At 41.0% G+C, this 21,176-nt stretch overlaps 1 protein-coding gene across 2 annotated transcripts in view; it reads right to left on the bottom strand.

Moving 5' to 3' along the window:
• Nucleotides 1-21,176, bottom strand: part of grm7 (glutamate metabotropic receptor 7) — a 428,364-nt gene that overhangs the window by 116,415 nt on the left and 290,773 nt on the right. For both annotated transcript variants that reach the window (XM_079808358.1, XM_079808357.1), the window contains exon 7: nt 13,044-13,183. In XM_079808358.1, the coding sequence (XP_079664484.1) occupies nt 13,044-13,183 (140 nt within the window). The remainder of the gene's footprint in view (nt 1-13,043; nt 13,184-21,176) is intronic.

Raw genomic sequence — 21,176 nt, 5'->3', positions numbered from 1 at the left:
AGTGCCACCTTGTGGTCAAAATATATAACAAACTTGACAAAAATGCTAATAACTTTTGATTAAATTAGCCTAGTATATTGAAACTGGTCATAATAGAGTCATTGGCTCATGCCGATTCAATTGCAACCTATGATGTCATTTTCGGTCATGATAATTTCCCCGCCATTTTTAATTTTCCAAAAAACCTACTTTAGCGAACTCGTCCTAGACGGTTTGTCCGATTTGCACAGAAATTGAACCATATCATCTTCAGACCATGTTGACAAAAAATCTTGCAAATCAAGTTGATTTGTCAAATCGTTTTCGATAAACGCGCACACAAATTTTGCGTAGCGGTTGCAAAAACACTCATAAGCCTATATCTCCACAACGCTTTATCGTATTCAAACCAATCTTGGTATATGTCATCACAAGCATGACCTGAAGCAACATGCAGCGTTTCGGCGCAGCGACACCTACTGGTCCGGAGATACAAAAAATGGCTATTTTTGCTTATAACTTTTGAACTGTTTGTCCAAAAATGATAAAAGTGGTCTCGTTAGATTCAAGACGGCATGCCGAGTCGTCTGATATTCAATTTTACCATATCGGCCATTTTGGCTGTCGGCCATTGTGAAATTTTGGCAAAAAATGCTATTTTTTACAAATGCATTAGTGTATTGTTACTAAACTCGGTATGTGACTTCCACGCCATGCCCTGAAAGTACTCAAAATGTTTTGGGGCAGTGCCACCTTGTGGTCAAAAGTTATAACAAACTTGACAAAAATGCTAATAACTTTTGATTAAATTAGCCTAGTTTATTGAAACTGGTCATAATACAGTTATTGGCTCATGCCGAGCACATAGATACCAATTTTGCCATATTTGGCAAACTTTCTTGTCCTCCATCTTGTTATTTGCTAAAAACCTACTTTTGCAAACTCATCCTAGACAGTTCGTCCAATTTGCACAAAAATTTAACCAGATCATCTTCAGACGATGCTGAAAAAAAAACTTAGAAATCATGTTGATTCGTCGAATCGTTTTCGATAAACGCGTGGACAAATTTTACGTAGCAGTTGCAAACATACACTTAAGGATATATCTCTGCAACGCTTTATCGTATTCAAACCAATCTTGGTACATGTCATCACAAGGATGACTTGAGGCAACATGCAGCGTTTCGGAGCAGCGCCACCTACTGGTCCGGAGATACAAAAAAATTATATTTTTTCTTATAACTTTTGAACCATTTGTCCAAAAATCATAAAAGTGGTCTCGTTAGATTCAGGACGGCATGCCGAGTTGTCTGATAATTTTGCCATATTTGGTCAAACATCTTGTCCTCAATGTTCTTATTTGATCAAAACCTACTTTTTCAAACTCATCCTAGACCGTTTGTCCAAAATCGAATCGTATCATCTTCAGACTATGTCAACAAAAAGTTAGGAATTTTGCATCAATAGATGAAACCGTTTTTGTAAACCGCAGTGACGAAGTTGAGCCATGATGCCAAAATGACTCTTGAGGCTGTATCTCTGCAATGCTTTGACATATTGGCATCAAACTTTGCATGTGTCATTGTTCCCTTATTCTGACCACACCACATACATTTTGTAACTGTGCCACCTATTGGTCAAAAGTGATAAACCATTAACTTATATTATCAGTGACTCTATATATGATATTTCAGCCATTTTGCCTAATCTTCTTAAACTGTATAATTGTTCATTGCTGCAGTTGGTCTAACACTCTCAGACTACAATGCATTTTCAGCCTTTTGCCTAAAATCATCTTAAAACGTGATTAATTTCTCATTGCTGCAGTTGATCTGACACTGCCAGCCATTTTGGCATGTCTTGTCTTCTTCTTTGCGCTTGGCCCCGGTATTGCTGCTTGCAGCTATATTTATTCATCTTCTTCTTCTTCTTCTTCCGCCACGAAGTCTATGGCAGCCCATAGAACCGTATGGTAAAAAGTTATGAAATTTGGCACACTTATAGAGGACAGTCTGTAGTGTCTCCATAGCAAATTTGGAGTCTCTAATTTAATCCCTCTAGCGCCACCATCAGTCCAAAATTGGACTCATGTTTATGTTAATAACTTTTGAACCATAAGGGCTAGAAACAAAATTCTTTTTTCCTCTGATTCCTTGGATCAAGACAATTCGATTGCACCCTATGACGTCATTTTCCGCCATGATAATTTTCCCGCCATTTTTAATTAACCGAAAAACCTACTTTTGCGAACTCGTCCTAGACGGTTCATCCGATTTGTACAAAAATTGAACCAGATTATCTTCAGACCATGCTGACAAAAAATCTTGCAAATCAAGTTGATTCGTCAAATCGTTTTTGATAAACGCGCACACAAATTTTACGTAGCGGTTGCAAAAACCCACTTAAGGCTATATCTCCGAAATGCTTTATCGTATTCAAACCAAACTTGGTACATGTTATCACAAGCATGACTTGAGGCAACATACAGCGTTTCGGCGCAGCGCCACCTACTGGTCCGGAGATACAAAAAATGGCTGTTTTTGCTTATAACTTCTGAACCGTTTGTCCAAAAATCATAAAAGTGGTCTCGTTAGATTCAGGACGACATGCCGAGTTGTCTGATATTCAATTTTACCATATCGGCCATTTTGGCTGTCGGCCATTTTGAATTATGTGCTAAAATGCTATATTTTACAAATGCATTAGTGTATTGTTACTAAACTTGGTATGTGACTTCCACTCCATGCCCTGAAGGTACTCAACAAGTTTTGGGGCAGTGCCACCTTGTGGTCAAAAGTTATAACAAACTTGACAAAAATGCTAATAACTTTTGATTTAATTAGCTTAGTATAATGACACTGGTCATAATACATTCATTGGCTCATGCCGATTCAATTGCACCCTATGACGTCATTTTCGGTCATGATAATTTCCCCGCCATATTTAATTTTCCAAAAAACCTACTTTTGCGAACTCGTCCTAGACGGTTTGTCCGATTTGCACGAAAATTGAACCAGATCATCTTCAGACCATGCTGACAAAAAATCTTGCAAATCAAGTTGATTCGTCAAATCGTTTTTGATAAACGTGCACACAAATTTTACGTAGCGGTTGCAAAAACACTCATAAGGCAATATCTCCGCAACGCTTTATCGTGTTCAATCCAAACTTGGTATATGTCATCACAAGCATGACTTGAGGCAACTTGCAGCATTTCGGCGCAGCGCCACCTACTGGTCCGGAGATACAAAAAAATGGCTATTTTTGCTTATAACTTTTGAACCGTTTGTCCAAAAATAATAAAAGTTGTCTCGTTAGATTCAGGACGGTATTCAGAGTTGTCTGATTTTCAATTTTACCATATCGGCCATTTTGGCTCTCGGCTATTTTGAATTATGTGCTAAAATACTATATTTTACAAACGCATTAGTCTATCGTTGCGAAACTTGGTATGGGTCTTCCGCACCATGCTTTGAAGGTACTCAAAAAGTTTTGGGGCAGTGCCACCTTGTGGTCAAAGGTTATAACAAAATTTACAAAAATGCTAATAACTTTTGATTAAATTAGCCTAGTTTAATGAAACAGGTCAAAATACATTTATTGGCTCATGCCAAGAACATAGATACAAATTTTGCCATATTTGGTCAAACATACTGTCCTCAATGTTCTTATTTGATCAAAATCTACTTTTTCAAACTCATCCTAGACTGTTTGTCCAATTTCCACCAAAATCGAATCGTATCATCTTCAGACTGTGTCAACAAAAAGTTAGGGATTTTGCATCAATAGATGAAACTGTTTTTGTAAACCGCAGCGACAAATTTGAGGCATGATGCCAAAATGACTCTTGAGGCTGTATCTCTGCAATGCTTTGACATATTGGCATCAAACTTTGCATGTGTCATTGTTCCCTTATTCTGACCACACCACATAAATTTCGTAACTGTGCCACCTATTGGTCAAAAGTGATTAACCATTAACTTATATTATCAGTGACTCTATATATGATATTTCAGCCATTTTGCCCTAATCTTCTTAAACTGTATAATTGTTCATTGTTGCAGTTGGTCTGACACTGTCAGACTACAATGCATTTGTCAGCCTTTTGCCTAAAATCATCTTAAAACGTGATTAATTGCTCATTGCTCCAGTTGATCTGACACTGCCAGCCATTTTGGCATGTCTTGTCTTCTTCTTTGCGCTTGGCCCCGGTATTGCTGCTTGCAGCTATATTTCATCTTCTTCTTCTTCCGCCACGAAGTCTATGGCAGCCCATAGAACCGTATGGTAAAAAGTTATGAAATTTGGCACACTAATAGAGGACAGTCTGAAATGTCACCTTAGCAAATTTTGAGTCTCTAACTCAATCCCTCTAGCGCCACCATCAGTCCAAAATTAGACTCATGTTTATGCTAATAACTTTTGAACCATAAGGGCTAGAAACGAAATTCTTTTTTCCTCTGATTCCTTGGCTCAAGACAATTCGATTGCACCCTATGAGGTCATTTTCCGTCATAATAATTTTCCCGCCATTTTTAATTAACCGAAAAACCTACTTTTGCGAACTCGTCCTAGACGGTTCATCCGATTTGCACGAAAATTGAACCAGATCATCTTCAGACCATGCTGACAAAAAATCTTGCAAATCAAGTTGATTCGTCAAATCATTTGCGATAAACACGCAAACAAATTTTACGTAGCGGTTGCAAAAGCACTCTTAAGGCAATATCTCCGCAACGCTTTATCGTATTCAAACCAAACTTGGTACATGTCATCACAAGCATGACTTGAGGCAACATGCAGTGTCTCGGCACAGCGCCACCTACTGGTCCGGAGATACAAAAAATGGCTGTTTTTGCTTATAACTTTTGAACCGTTTGTCCAAAAATCATAAAAGTTGTCTCGTTAGATTCAGGACGGCATGCCGAGTCTTCTGATATTCAATTTTTCCATATCGGCCATTTTGGCTGTCGGCCATTTTGAATTATGTGCTAAAATGCTATATTTTACAAATGCATTAGTGTATTGTTACTAAACTCGGTATGTGACTTCCACTCCATGCCCTGAAGGTACTCAAAAAGTTTTGGGGCAGTGCCACCTTGTGGTCAAAAGTTATAACAAACTTGACAAAAATGCTAATAACTTTTGATTTAATTAGCTTAGTATAATGAAACTGGTCATAATACATTCATTGGCTCATGCCGATTCAATTGCATCCTATGACGTCATTTTCGGTCATGATAATTTCCCCGCCATATTTAATTTTCCAAAAAACCTACTTTTGCGAACTCGTCCTAGACGGTTTGTCCGATTTGCACGAAAATTGAACCAGATCATCTTCAGACCATGCTGACAAAAAATCTTGCAAATCAAGTTGATTCGTCAAATCGTTTTTGATAAACGTGCACACAAATTTTACGTAGCGGTTGCAAAAACACTCATAAGGCTATATCTCCGCAACGCTTTATCGTGTTCAATCCAAACTTGGTACATGTCATCACAAGCATGACTTGAGGCAACTTGCAGCGTTTCTGCGCAGCGCCACCTACTGGTCCGGAGATACAAAAAATGGCTATTTTTGCTTATAACTTTTGAACTGTTTGTCCAAAAATCATAAAAGTTGTCTCGTTAGATTCAGGACGGTATTCAGAGTTGTCTGATATTCAATTTTACCATATCGGCCATTTTGGCTCTCGGCCATTTTGAATTATGTGCTAAAATACTATATTTTACAAACGCATTAGTCTATCGTTACGAAACTTGGTATGGGTCTTCTGCACCATGCTTTGAAGGTACTCAAAAAGTTTTGGGGCAGTGCCACCTTGTGGTCAGAGGTTATAACAAAATTTACAAACATGCTAATAACTTTTGATTAAATTAGCCTAGTTTAATGAAACTGGTCATAATACATTTATTGGCTCATGCCGAGAACATAGATACTAATTTTGCCATATTTGGTCAAACATCCTGTCCTCAATGTTCTTATTTGATCAAAACCTACTTTTTCAAACTCATCCTAGACCGTTTATCCAATTTCCACCAAAATCGAATCGTATCATCTTCAGACTATGTCAACAAAAAGTTAGGGATTTTGCATCAATAGATGAAACCGTTTTTGTAAACCGCAGTGACGAAGTTGAGCCATGATGCCAAAATGACTCTTGAGGCTGTATCTCTGCAATGCTTTGACATATTGGCATCAAACTTTGCATGTGTCATTGTTCCCTTATTCTGACTACACCACATCAATTTCGTAACTGTGCCACCTATTGGTCAAAAGTGATAAACCATTAACTTATATTATCAGTGACTCTATAAATGATATTTCAGCCATTTTGCCTAATCTTCTTAAACTGTATAATTGTTAATTGCTGCAGTTGGTCTGACACTCTCAGACTACAATGCATTTTTCAGCCTTTTGCCTAAAATCATCTTAAAACGTGATTAATTGCTCATTGCTCCAGTTGATCTGACACTGCCAGCCATTTTGGCATGTCTTGTCTTCTTCTTTGCGCTTGGCCCCGGTATTGCTGCTTGCAGCTATATTTATTATTCATCTTCTTCTTCTTCCGCCACGAAGTCTATGGCAGCCCATAGAACCGTATGGTAAAAAGTTATGAAATTTGGCACACTAATAGAGGACAGTCTGAAATGTCACCATAGCAAATTTTGAGTCTCTAACTCAATCCCTCTAGCGCCACCATCAGTCCAAAATTAGACTCATGTTTATGCTAATAACTTTTGAACCATAAGGGCTAGAAACGAAATTCTTTTTTCCTCTGATTCCTTGGCTCAAGACAATTCGATTGCACCCTATGACGTCATTTTCCGTCATAATAATTTTCCCGCCATTTTTAATTAACCGAAAAACCTACTTTTGCGAACTCGTCCTAGACGGTTCATCCGATTTGCACGAAAATTGAACCAGATCATCTTCAGACCATGCTGACAAAAAATCTTGCAAATCAAGTTGATTCGTCAAATCATTTGCGAAAAACGCGCAAACAAATTTTACGTAGCGGTTGCAAAAGCACTCTTAAGGCAATATCTCCGCAACGCTTTATCGTATTCAAACCAAACTTGGTACATGTCATCACAAGCATGACTTGAGGCTACATGCAGTGTTTCGGCGCAGCGCCACCTACTGGTCCGGAGATACAAAAAATGGCTGTTTTTGCTTATACCATTTGAACCGTTTGTCCAAAAATCATAAAAGTAGTCTCGTTAGATTCAGGACGGCATGCCGAGTCGTCTGATATTCAATTTTACCATATCGGCCATTTTGGCTGTCGGCCATTTTGAATTATGTGCTAAAATGCTATATTTTACAAATGCATTAGTGTATTGTTACTAAACTCGGTATGTGACTTCCACTCCATGCCCTGAAGGTACTCAAAAAGTTTTGGGGCAGTGCCACCTTGTGGTCAAAAGTTATAACAAACTTGACAAAAATGCTAATAACTTTTGATTTAATTAGTTTAGTATAATGAAACTGGTCATAATACATTCATTGGCTCATGCCGATTCAATTGCATCCTATGACGTCATTTTCGGTCATGATAATTTCCCCGCCATATTTAATTTTCCAAAAAACCTACTTTTGCGAACTCGTCCTAGACGGTTTGTCCGATTTGCACGAAAATTGAACCAGATCATCTTCAGACCATGCTGACAAAAAATCTTGCAAATCAAGTTGATTCGTCAAATCATTTGCGATAAACGCGCAAACAAATTTTACGTAGCGGTTGCAAAAACACACTTAAGGCAATATCTCCGCAACGCTTTATCGTATTCAAACCAAACTTGGTACATGTCATCACAAGCATGACTTGAGGCAACATAAAGCGTTTCGGCGCAGCGCCACCTACTGGTCCGGAGATACGAAAAATGGCTATTTTTGCTTATAACTTCTGAACTGTTTGTCCAAAAATCATAAAAGTGGTCTCGTTACATTCAGGACGGCATGCCGAGTCGTCTGATATTCAATTTTACCATATCGGCCATTTTGGCTGTCGGCCATTTTGAATTTTGTCAAAAAATGCTATATTTTACAAATGCATTAGTATATTGTTACTAAACTCGGTATGTGACTTCCATGCTATGCCCTGAAGGTACTCAAAAAGTTTTAGGGCAGTGCCACCTTGTGGTCAAAAGATATAACAAACTTGACAAAAATGCTAATAACTTTTGATTAAATTAGCCTAGTATATTGAAACTGGTCATAATACATTTATTGGCTCATGCCGAGAACATAGATACTAATTTTGCCATATTTGGTCAAACATCCTGTCCTCAATGTTCTTATTTGATCAAAACCTACTTTTTCAAACTCATCCTAGACCGTTTATCCAATTTCCACCAAAATCGAATCGTATCATCTTCAGACTATGTCAACAAAAAGTTAGGGATTTTTCATCAATAGATGAAACCGTTTTTGTAAACCGCAGTGACGAAGTTGAGCCATGATGCCAAAATGACTCTTGAGGCTGTATCTCTGCAATGCTTTGACATATTGGCATCAAACTTTGCATGTGTCATTGTTCCCTTATTCTGACTACACCACATCAATTTCGTAACTGTGCCACCTATTGGTCAAAAGTGATAAACCATTAACTTATATTATCAGTGACTCTATATATGATATTTCAGCCATTTTGCCTAATCTTCTTAAACTGTATAATTGTTAATTGTTGCAGTTGGTCTGACACTCTCAGACTACAATGCATTTTTCAGCCTTTTGCCTAAAATCATCTTAAAACGTGATTAATTGCTCATTGCTCCAGTTGATCTGACACTGCCAGCCATTTTGGCATGTCTTGTCTTCTTCTTTGCGCTTGGCCCCGGTATTGCTGCTTGCAGCTATATTTATTATTATTATTATTATTATTATTACTTTGAGTAAAGATAAAGGATGGAGCAAGATTTGTTTTGCAAACTTTAATCTTCCATCAGTCATTCACGTTAGTGCTGGGCTAACATATGCGCTGTTATTTATATCGTTTCAGCATGTGCACCGCATTAAATTAGAAACACACACACAGGTTTGTTGATGGACGTTTTGTTAAAGGGATAGTCCTTCAAAAGAAGATATTTTGAAGAATGTTTGTAACCAAGCAGATTGAGCAACCATTGACTACCAAAGTAGGGAAAAAAATACTATGGTAGTCAATGGTTGCTCTAACTGCTTTGTTACAAACATTCTTCAAAATATCTTCTTTTGTGTTCAGCAGAACAAAGAAACTCATACAGATTTGGAACAACTTGAGGGTGAGTAAATTATGACAGCATTTTCATTTTTGGATGAACTATCCCTTTAATGCTGACGTCAAGGAATTACAGGTGAAACATCTCATAATGTACTTTAAACTGAGTAGCATCACTGAGAAACGACCTGCTCAAGGTTCGTGTTGAATAACTAGTTCTTCCAATATCGATTCGGACTCTCACTCGGATTGGAGTAAAATCGTGGTCACCGTTACTGTCTCTACAGTGTGTACAATCCCTGAGCTTTAAGCCTCTGGACGGAGGCTGGAGCTGGAGTTCAGTTATAGTAATGGCTGTTTGTTTCCGAAATACGCGCTGTACGCAGTAGACCAATCACAACAGACTGGGCCATCTGACCAATCAGAGCAGAGTAGGCTTGTGAAAAGGAGGGATTTAGAGAGACTGATTCATCCATCGAGTCATTTGAGAATCATTGAACATTTTGGTGATGTGCAATGTATATATTTAGACTGGGTAAACCCAGCCTGATCTGCCGTCGATTTGATTTCGCCCTGCAACTCAGTCTGGAAGCCTGTATATTAATTTCTACAGCTTCTGTTACACTTTTACGGGAACCAATCACAGACTGGCTTATCCACCTGGCACGCTATTGGCGGGTTTAACACAATGACGGATAGAGAAGCGATGGGTCGTTGCCCATTGATCACGCCTCTTGTGATCTGATTGATTGAAGGACTATCCAATTGCGTACAGAGTTATTTAATTTATGCTCGTTTATCACACCTCTTGTGCAGTAGAAAATACATAGCAGACTCCCCAGACCAATGTTCAATCTTAAATTGAGCTTGGTCTGGTGATAGCCAGACAAATGTATATTATGAGAAAATGAAAATTTTGACATTTAAGGCATACAAACCTGCACTAAATTAGGAAACTTTAAAAGAGCATAATAGGGACACTTTAAATTTTAATACTATTTCACAATATTACTGTTTTTTCTGTATTTTTGATCAAACAAATGCAGGCTTTGTGAGCATGAGACTTCTTTCAAAAACATAAAAAATAGTAATGTGTCAAATCTTTTGATAATTAAAAATATAATAGGCCTATACAAAATTTTGTTTACATGCTGTGCAATAATACATGCATGCATGAGATCACAAAAATCATGTTTTCTGTTAAGAGTGGACATTATATTAAGGTTAATATAATAGTTGCTGTGATCCAGCTATCAGTATTCTCACAGATGTTTAGTTTTTTTTCACCTTTGAAAATGCCAGGTATGTGATGTTTACTTATATCTTTGAACAGGATTTATTTCCAGGTATAACTGTGTACTGAAAATGTGCCTTTGGCTCTCACTCTATATTTTTAACTATATAAACTATAAAACAGAACAGAAAAAAACAACACAAAAACAGACTTTCATACAATATAAGATTCCGTATAAAGATATACTGTAAAACACAAAAAACCCACAAAAAACCCCACCAGATGCAGATTATTCAAAACTGTCTTTGATTTAAACTGGTTTCATAACTTTAAAGCTGCTGTCCGTAACTTTTTTTGTGTTCAAGATTTCCAAAAATTATATAATGAGAATGTACAACATGAATCCATTTTCCAAACCGTGTTTTTGTCTTGTTTTGTCCTGAATCATTATGGCACACTTACAATAAGTGTTTATATTGGGACAATTTCAGACCCGACTGATAGGAACCGCTGCGGAAGAGCACAGTCCCTGCGTGACTTGCCATAGAAATAAAAAGAGAGAAGTAGCTCCGGCTGCAATGTTCCGCAATGACTCATGCAGTTCTGTTTATTAACCGCTAGAGCGCAAAAAGTTATGGACTTTAACTAACAAGCTTGGCACAATACTCTTTAAAATGTTGCTCCACCATGACAATATTAGACCTGAAAGAGAAAACTGATCATAAAACAGTAATGCTGAGAGTGAGTGTTCATAATCGAGCTGTGTATGAAAATAATTTTATTTCGCTTCATTTAAACTAAACTTTATTTATTGCTGCCGTGTGAATGCTCAATAATCCCAGGATGCATTGGCACGAACAGATTGGTGATATTATTAATGCACATATAATAACCTCCAGAGCAAGGGTTTCTCATATACATTAATGTATAATCTATGGTTCAATCAGAGGTCTTATGACACTTTTGCTATTAAGATGAATCTTTTAAATGTCCCTAGCAATTATCTGGATAAAATTATATAATGTTTAACTGTTACGCTTGGCTGTGCCCAACCGATGGGTGTAGAGAGAGCTTCCTGAATCACCAGAAAGAAAATGACAAGAAAGAAACCAGAAACCTGCAAGTGGAGTAAGTCAATATATTATGACAATATATTAAGACAACATTGGATGTCAAAATGAATGCATTAACGTATGGGATTATTTCAGTTTACATGTTATTTAATGCAGCATCCCTTTTTTCCTCCCTCCTTTGGCTAGCATTACAATTTATGATCACGCTCTCATGCAAATGCTTTTAAACCATTTAAGCATGATAAGATACAAAAGAGAATGCAGTGCACACACACACACACACACACACACACTCATGCACACAGATAGTCACTTCAGACAGCGTTTGCACATACAAAAACACAAATGTATGCCAAAATGCCTGTTATTTCGAGTATCCTTTTAAGCACAGTTAATTGAGTTAAATGAAGTCTTAAAGTGACAGCAGCCTAATAAACCTGCTGTTGTCTGACATTAATAAAATGTGAAATTATTACACTATAAAAAATATAGATAAAAATGTAATGGAAGGTGCGATTAATCACGATTAATACAAAAAAAAAAGTGTGATTAATTAGTTATTTTTAATTGTTTGACAGCACTATAATTAATAAATTATAATAAATAATATAAATGCTAATAAATCTTAGGTACTTAAATATTAATATTACAAATTACTTGATATTAAAAATACATGAACAAACGAAGATAAATAAATGTATCTTATCGTCTAGATATATGCAACAAAATATGAAAACAATTGTATTAAAAATCTTCATATTATCTTAAACTGAATAGTGAAAATTAAAAATAATTTAAATAAATAAATAAAATTAGATAAATACGACATATAAAAATGTGCATCCATTTTTTCAGATTTGTCTTAAATTGAATTAATAAATAAATACATAAAAAACGTCTAGATATGTGCAACAAATTATGAAAATAATTGTATTAAAAATCTTCAGATTTTCTGTAACTGAATAGTAAAAATAACAAATATTTAAATAAATAAATAAAACTAGATAAATACAACATATAAAAAAACTGCATTCATTTTTTTCAGTTTAAAAAATAAATAAAAATTAAATTAAATAAATAAATAAATAATAAGTAAATGAAAACCATCTAGATATATTCAAAAAAATATAAAAACAATTTTATAAAAAATCTTCAGATTTTCTGAAACTGAATAGTAAAAATAACAATTATTTAAACAAATAAATAAGTTGTAAATAATAAAATATTTATATATTATATTTATTTATTAATCATAAATAAATAATGAAATGCCTATACATAAATATATTTTCACCGATTTTTTTCTGAAAATGAATACTAAACAAATACGTAAACAAATACATTGTGTAAAAATTTTTTATTGAGTTTTCTTGAGAGTATAAATGGACCATTAAACAGGTTTCATGGCTTTATCTATGGATGTTTTGGGAACCAGTATAAAGTAAAACTGCCTAAAAATGCAAGTTTAATTTCAGTAACTCACCAAAATCAGGGTGGAAGGAATCTGAAACACATCATCTCATGACAATGCTTTTGCAGATCAAATAAACTCACGTTAAGTTGGAGAGTTTCTGTCCACTGTCCAATAACTTTATATCCGGGAGTGCTGTTGATATTCATCTGGTACTGGAAGAGATCGTAACGTCCCGGTGCATCACCATTCCGATTGAAAGTGACGGATGTTCCGGCACTCCCTACAAAAGAAAGGATCAGACTTAGAAATGTCCCATCAACATTGTCAGATGAAAATACTGTGTATCAACCATACATCAAGAAAAGAAAAGCCCCGACATGCATCGCAGACAACAAAAAAAAGTTGCACTCCGTAGAGAAAAAAGTTTGTTTGGTTGTGACAGAAATACAAACAACATGTGCCCCTCAGGCCAAGAGTGGAGACTGACATGTCCTGACACTCAATCTCAGCTGATTGTTTGAAGAGCTGTACCTGCAGGGCTTGGCATTCACGATCACAAATCTGCCAAAACATAATCAACAGTGTGGCTTTCTCAAGCTCAGATGAAACATCCTCTCCTCTCCTCGGAGGGGACCGGCCTCTCGCTGCGGCTGTTGACACATTCTCATCACACTTATTACACTGGAGTCATGGCTTGTGCGAGGTAGATATCAGCAGGACTTTTTGATTTGAGAAAGGTAAGATCAGTGATTTATTGCTGCCTGCTGGATACACTGACACAAATCAGCACTTTTACCGTTTTGAGCTGTCAGCTGTGGAAAAACTGAATCGAAAACTATATATATATATATATATATATATATATATATATATAGATCTACATACAGATCTGTCTGTCTGTCTGCCAGCCAGCCAGCCAGCCAGCCAGCCAGCCAGTCTGTCTGTCTGTCTGTCTGTCTGTCTGTCTGTCTGTCTGTCTCTCTGTCTGTCTGTCTGTCATTTTATCTATCATTCTATCTATCGTTCATTCAATTTTTCATTTATAAATATTACGTTTTTGGGGGTGCTTATCCAACATAACGTCTCGGTTACGTATGGTAACCCTCGTTCCCTGAAGGAGGGAACGGAGACGTACGGCGGACGTCACCGATGAACTGGGATCACTTCAGGGAGCCCCTATCAGCTTCAAGATATAGAGAACAGGCCATTGGGAGATTTGCATCTCGCGTTCCGCCCCGCACTGCGGGTATAAACAGGAAGCGAGAGCAGCGCACTATTGTTTTTCACTGAGGAACAGAACTAGTAACTCGGCCATGCAGTGATGGTACAGCAACTTTGGCAACAGGACGTACATCACCGACGAATTGGGTTCCCTTTGGAAAACGCCACAGTTACTACCACTTCCAGCGCCCAGCGAAGAGCCCCTCCGACTCCGTCTGTTCCGGGCGGGAAAACTCACGCTGGGAGAGTCACTGCTGCTGTTACACAAGACCCACTTAGCAGACTATTGCGCTGGGAAAACGTGCCCAGAGGGGCCGCTGCGGAAGCCACATCATGCCCAGAGGGAGTTACCATGTGGAGAATACACGTATGGACTGGCCTTGGGCAGTACAACATACGGAAGTCCCAGGGGTGGCCCCGGCCTTGTAGGCGGAGGAACAACACTGCACTGAGACGGCAGAGGAAGCTCTGCAGAGGGAAAGACACGGGCTCGCCGTAGGGAGCCGTACCGTGGAAGAATACACATATGGGACCGCTGTGGGGGTCACAAGATATGGAACCCAGCCTAACACAAGTTCCACCAATGCATACGAGTGTTAGACCTGGCGTCGGATGCTCCGCCATGTCCGACTGCCGCGGGTTGCGGAGGACTCAACAGGGTTCGCCGTTCTGGGAAACTCGACTGGAGCAAATAAGCGCACGCATCCGTTCCAAGGAGAAGGGAATGGCGCAGCAAGCCGACACTTAGAACGGGCACTTCGGTGTTACTGACTATGGGAAGTGAGCACACAGGAAGATACCGGCTCTACACGGAGGCTATAAAATCTAGCGAACGTGCTTGGTGTCGCCCAGCCCGCAGCACTACAAATATCTGTCAACGAGCTGCCACGAGCCACCGCCCAGGAAGAAGCTACACCCCTGGTGGAGTGGGCTCTTAACCCAAGTGGGCAGGGCACGTCTTGGGTTTCATACGCCAAGACAATGGCATCCACTATCCAGTGGGCCATCCTCTGCTTGGAGACAGCCTTTCCCTTCTTCTGTCCTCCGTAACAGACAAAGAGCTGCTCTGAGGTCCTGAAGCTTTGCGTTCTGTCCACGTAAGTCCACAGGGCACAGACGGGGCAGAGAAAAGCTAGGGCTGGGTCTGCCTCCTCCAAAGGCAGTGCTTGCAGGCTCACCAACTGGTCCCGGAAGGGAGTGGTGGGAACCTTGGGCACATATCCAGGCCGGGGTCTCAAAATTACATGAGAGTTACCAGGCCCGATTCGTTGACCGAAAATGCCTGCAGGTCCCCTACCCTCTTGATAGAGGCCAATGCAGTCAGGAATTCTGCCTTCAGAGACTTTTTTTAACTCCGCTGACTGCAAAGGCTCAAAGGGCGCTCTCTGTAGTGCAGTTAGCACCAGAGTTAAGTCCCAAGAGGGTATAGAGGGGGGGTGAGGCGGATTTAGTCTCCTCACCCCCCTCATGAGCCTGATGATCAGAACATGCTTACCTAAGAACATCTACCATGTCATGATTAGCGGCGATAGCGGCAACATAAACTTTGAGGGAGGAGGTAGACAACCTTCGCTCCAACCCGTCTTGTAGGAAGGAAAGCACAGAACTGATTGAACACCTTTGGGGGTCTTCTCGGCGAGAAGAGCACCAATCGACGAACAGGTTCCACTTCAACGCATAGAGGTGCCTCGTAGAGGGAGCTCTAGCGGAAGTGATGGTATCTACCACCTAGAACCTCCGCGTCCCGTCAGGGACCAGACATGGAGTTTCCAGAGGTCCAGACGCAGGTGCCATAGAGTGCCCCGTCTCTGAGTCCGGAGGTCCTTCCTCAGAGGAATGGGCCAAGGAGGTGCTGTCGCGAGGAGCACTGGTTCCGGGAACCAAGTCCGGTTAGGCCAATACAGAACCACCAACAGGACTTGCTCCTCGTCCTCCCTGACGTTGCACAGTGTCTGTGCAAGAAGGCTCACTGGGGGAAAACGCACATCTGCGTAGGTCCCGGGGCCAGCTGAGTGCCAGGGCATCCGAGCCGAGGGTCCCCCGGTCAGGGAATAAAACTACTGTCAATGGGTTGTGTCCGGGGCGGCAAACAGGTCTACCTGTGCGGTCCCGAAACGACTACAGATCAGCTGGAACACTTGGGGATGGAGTCTCTACTCTCCCGGGAGCACTGACTGACGTGAGAGCTCGTCGGCTGCACAATTTATCAGGCCCGGAGTGTGAATGGCACGAAGCGACCTCAGACGCTTCTGACTCCAGAGGAGGAGATGGCGGGTGAGTTGTGACATGCGATGTAAGCATAGACCACCCTGTTTTTTTGACGTACGCAAGGGCCGCAGTGTTCTCGGCGTCACTTGGACACGGAGGGATTCGCTGTGCCACGCCCATCTCGGGACACGGTCGTGTAGCCATCTTTGAAGCGGTCTCATATGAAGCAATCCCAGCGGCGTTACTGCGGCTGCAGATGCCTTATGCCCCAGGAGCCTCTGAAAATGTTTCAGTGGTACCACTGTCCTGCGTTTGAACGAATTCAAGCAGTTCAACACCGACTGGATGCACTCTTCTGTGAGGTGCGCTGTCAGACCGAGTCCAGCTCCGTACAGAGAAAAGAGATCCTCTGCGTGGGGCAGAGTTTGCTCTTTTCTCCATTGACCTGAAACCCCAACCGGCTGAGGTGCCCCATGCTCTCTCATGGGAGCAATGGCCGCCTCCGCGACTTTCGTGTAGACACGGGGCGTCAGGGACAGCCCGAAGGGTAAGACTCTGTACTGATATGCCCGTCCCTCGAACGCAACTCGAAGGAACGGTCTGCGTCGAGGTAGAATCGAGACATGAAAGTACGCGTCCTTCAGGTCGATTGCTGCTAACCAATCTTGGGGACGGATGCACCTGAAGATGCATTTCTGCATTAGCATTCTGAACGGCAGCCTGTGAAGGGACCGGTTCAAGAAGTGAATGACCCTGAACTTGGGGGAGCGCCGGGCGAACCGAATCGCATAGCCGAGTTTGATGGTACGGATGAGCCGGCGAGACAGGCTGGGAAGCACTAGCCAGGCTCCCAGAGACCGTGCAAGCAGGACCAACGGTACCACAGACGTACCCGCAGCAGGGCAGCGTAGCAATGTGCAGGGACCCGACTCGGACATCATAGTAGCGGCCCGCAGTGGGGTCTGAGTGTGCTGTGCAACACTACCTGCTTCCACTGAGGGGGTGTGCGAGTGTGGGAAGGCCGCTTGTGTGCGTTCCCATAGCCGGCACCCCCTGCTGGCGATTTGGAGAGGCACCAAAGGCTGACAAGGCATGGAAGGGTTGTACACCGCCAAGCGCACTCTCCAATTGAAGGAGGGGCTGAACGTGGCAAGGATTTGTGGCACCGCACACGGCCTGCCTCACCTCCTTCCTCAGTGGGGAACAAGAGCGGCGAGGCATAGCGTCGCGCACTGTCATCCTCGCACCGCTGAGAAGAGGGGAATGAGAGTGGCATGGCTTTGTAACGTCACACACTGCCATTCTCGCCCTCTTGTGGGGAGGGGAATGAGTGCGGCGAGGCTTTGTAGCGTCACACGCTGTCATTCCTGAACTCCGAGACCCAGAGGTATTGGAACTGCTCTTGAGAATTTGGGTACCACTGGCTGTTTTTAACACCAGTGGCAGAACAAAATTACCAATGGTTTTCCACCCGGCCCTCCTCTGGGGTAAGAGCAGCTCCTGACCAAATCCGGGTCAATGGTGTTTCTGGACCAGGGTGGACATCGTCTGGCCAAGGACCACCGCTGTGCGCAGCTCAACCTCGGCTCAGAACTACCCTTGTGCACTAAGCAGGGCGGAGGTGGCCTGCCAGTGGCACTGCCACCTCACCGATGAGGGTAGTGAGAGAGAGGAAAACTTTATACAGATTTTGGCCCTTTTATTGTTCCATATTTTGGCACCAAATAGTTCCACAATGCCAAAGCCTTCCAATGCACATCCGGCAAAAGGCAAGGGGCAGAAAAGGCGATTTATGCGTTGCACTACGCCTCAGCCACCCAGGAAAGCATGGCTGTCAAGTATGAATCTGATTCAGCATGAGCACCCACTATTATAGTGGGAATCTCAGCATCATCTTCATTTTCAACACATAACAGGCCTCTCTCCGATGCAGCGATTGACATCTGTCCTCTGCTACAGCCCCAAATGAAACGCCAGCAATCCCATCTGTAAGCTACCAGCAGGCATGTGAGATAGTGAGCGTGGCCGTGCACACGGCGCGTTGAACATTCCCTTATGAAAAAGGCAAGATGAACAACGCGCCGACGTGGTGATGCTCTCATGAGAGAACATAACCCACCCACGAACACAGTCTCAACATGCTTGCGATGCGATAGAGGAGTGGGGAGCGCACAGAGATATACTCGGCGGGGAAGCCTCACTGTAATCCTCAGGTCACCCAGGCGTATCAGCCAAAGTAGCCCCTTTTCTGGTGCACCAGAAAATAAACTAGATCGGGGTATAAGCGAAGGGACTCAACCCCGTTTGAGGTTTCATGGTCTCGACTACGCATCTGAAGCGCCGAGCGACGCGCGCTGGGTTGCCGTGGTAACCTGCGCCTTCACCCGGAAGCTAGACGGCACACGGCGCGCTGAACACTCAAACCCTCACAAGGAAGGTGAGACGAACAGTGCGTCGACGTGATCCTGTTCCCCTGAGAGAACATGGATCACCCACGAACGCAGTCTCAACATGTTTATGAGAGAGGGATCGTGGCCGTCAGGACAGGAAACAACCGCATCCAGAAATGCACGGGTGGAATGACGTCTTGAAAAAGACGCAGTGTCACACCCGTGTTGCTCTTTTGTGAGGAAAAGCTCTTTCAACAGTGCTGAAGCACCCAGGGGAAGACCACGGCAGCACACAGGAGATAAGTGCAGTCCTGTGTCTGCACTCACTGAGACAAACGCCCTCACCAAACTGACAGTTGCTGTGAGAACAGCAGTTTGTTTTGCTGATGCAGCGGTGAGCACGCGGTCGCGCTGATTGTGCCTTTTCGCCAACACAAAGCGTCCCTCTCGTTCTTTGGAGTATCTCTCTTGTAGATAGGCTCTCTTTTAGAAAAGCAGTCTTGCTTCTTCAACGCTGTTTGGCTCCGAAGTGAATGACAATAGTGCGCTGCTCTCGCTTCCTGTTTATACTCGCGGTGCGGGGCGGAATGCGAGATGCAAATCTCGCACGCCAATGGCCCATTGGCCTGTTCTCTATATCTCGAAGCTGATAGGGGCTCCCTGAAGTGATCCCAATTCGTCGGTGAAGTCTGACGTAAGTCGAACGTGACTGACTGAAAGGGAACATTTTATTTTCAACTAACCTCTAATATTTAACCTTTTGACCTTTACACACAGTTATGATGGGGGTCAAGTTTCCTCTCTACAATGTAATTTCCTGTTGAATTTCTTTTTTCTTCTGCATTTTACCTGCACCACATGATTTGTTTGTTCACAACAAGACTTTAATTTTGTAGACAAATGCTTGATTGTTCCAAATGTAATCCAATGTAATCCAAACTCAAGTAGTTTCTTTTAAATAGTCTCTATTTCAAAAAGGGGGAAAAGTGTTAGACGTGATGAAGGCGGGATTCAGCAGAAATACAAAAGATTGACAGTTGCGTCACATTGAGCAACATGGGAGGAAAAAAAAAAAGCTCTGGTTTATTTTAGTTCTTTCATTATCCACTGACTTTGGCATCACCCCCTGCCTTTCAGGTTTATTTTGTTTGTTCGCGTTGCTGTTAAAAGGGCATCCTGGGAAGAAGGAAGAAGAAATGCTTTATTCTACTAATAGACTTTGGGGTGAGCGAAGACACTGAAAACTACAGGAGCTAAAGAACAACTACAGGCTAGCAACACTTAAGGGCCTAAAAAACAACTGCGATATCACATTAAAATTATTTAATGATACATGCTTTTATGTACCAGGTGTCGAGTTTTATCATTTATGTTTCATTTTTCAACTCACACATGTCTTAACAAAGTAGCAAAATGTCCCAGTTATGTCACGTCACAGCAGTGAATTCACATGGTGAACTTCTAAGCTACTCCATATTATACAGAAATTGCACTGTAGATATTAGATTTGGACTAGACCTTCTTAAGTATATTAATTATTAGTATGCGAGGAGCCTCTGAATATTTTTTTTATGTTCTCGCTGGAGGAACCCTTTGAAAAAAATGCCAGAAACCTCAGTTGTCCAACTTCAAGCAGTATGTTCTCTATTTTTTTCATTCCCATCTTTCATCCTTTCATCACAAGAGATAACAGGCCTAAATAACCAGCAGACATAAATAGGACTGCATCATTTCATCAATAAGAACAGTTATTAGATAAACAGGATAGCTGTATGACTTACACTTCCATCAATACTGAATTATATCAAAGACTTTAGATATCGAGACGGTGCACTCGTATTACTATGAATGGGAGAAAGTGTAACTTAATCTAAATATCTTAATAAATTAATCTAAAAAAAAAAAATCTGTTTTTTTGTCATGATTGAGCGTTTAGAAACCAAATTTATGAGACAGTCGTTGTAAGATTTCATTGGTGATTTCAAATATGAAATTTAATTATAAGCTTGGTGAACAGCTTTGGAAAATTTGATGTCGAAGAGATTGAAGCTTTACTTGCTCTGACTGAAATTTCAAAGATGACCACCGAGTGAAATGACTTGCCTAAAAGGCACTTTTATTATGTCTCCTCAATTTTCTTATGTGTCAAACTGCTTAAACTGGCTTTTTTACGAGTTCATATATTGTTTGAATTAGATCATTATAGCATTTATATTTTATTCATAACCTGCATCGCTCAAGAAAATTATATGTACAATGTGTATATGTACAAGTATGGAGAGATTCTAAAACCAAATCCTTCTTTTGTATATGAACAATTTCATAGATATACAAAAGTTTATGATTTAGTAAATCCAAATGACACTTTTAATAAAAGTAAGTAGCAAAATTCAAGCAATTCATGCATGAAAAAATTTAAAATTTTAAATCTCAAAATGCATTAAGTGCATAAAG

The sequence above is a fragment of the Gobio gobio genome, assembly GCF_949357685.1.
Source record: "Gobio gobio genome assembly, chromosome: 24".
NCBI classification, from domain to species: domain Eukaryota; kingdom Metazoa; phylum Chordata; class Actinopteri; order Cypriniformes; family Gobionidae; genus Gobio; species Gobio gobio.
Note: the sequence above shows the minus strand (reverse complement) of the source record. Positions and strands in the feature narration are given on the sequence as shown.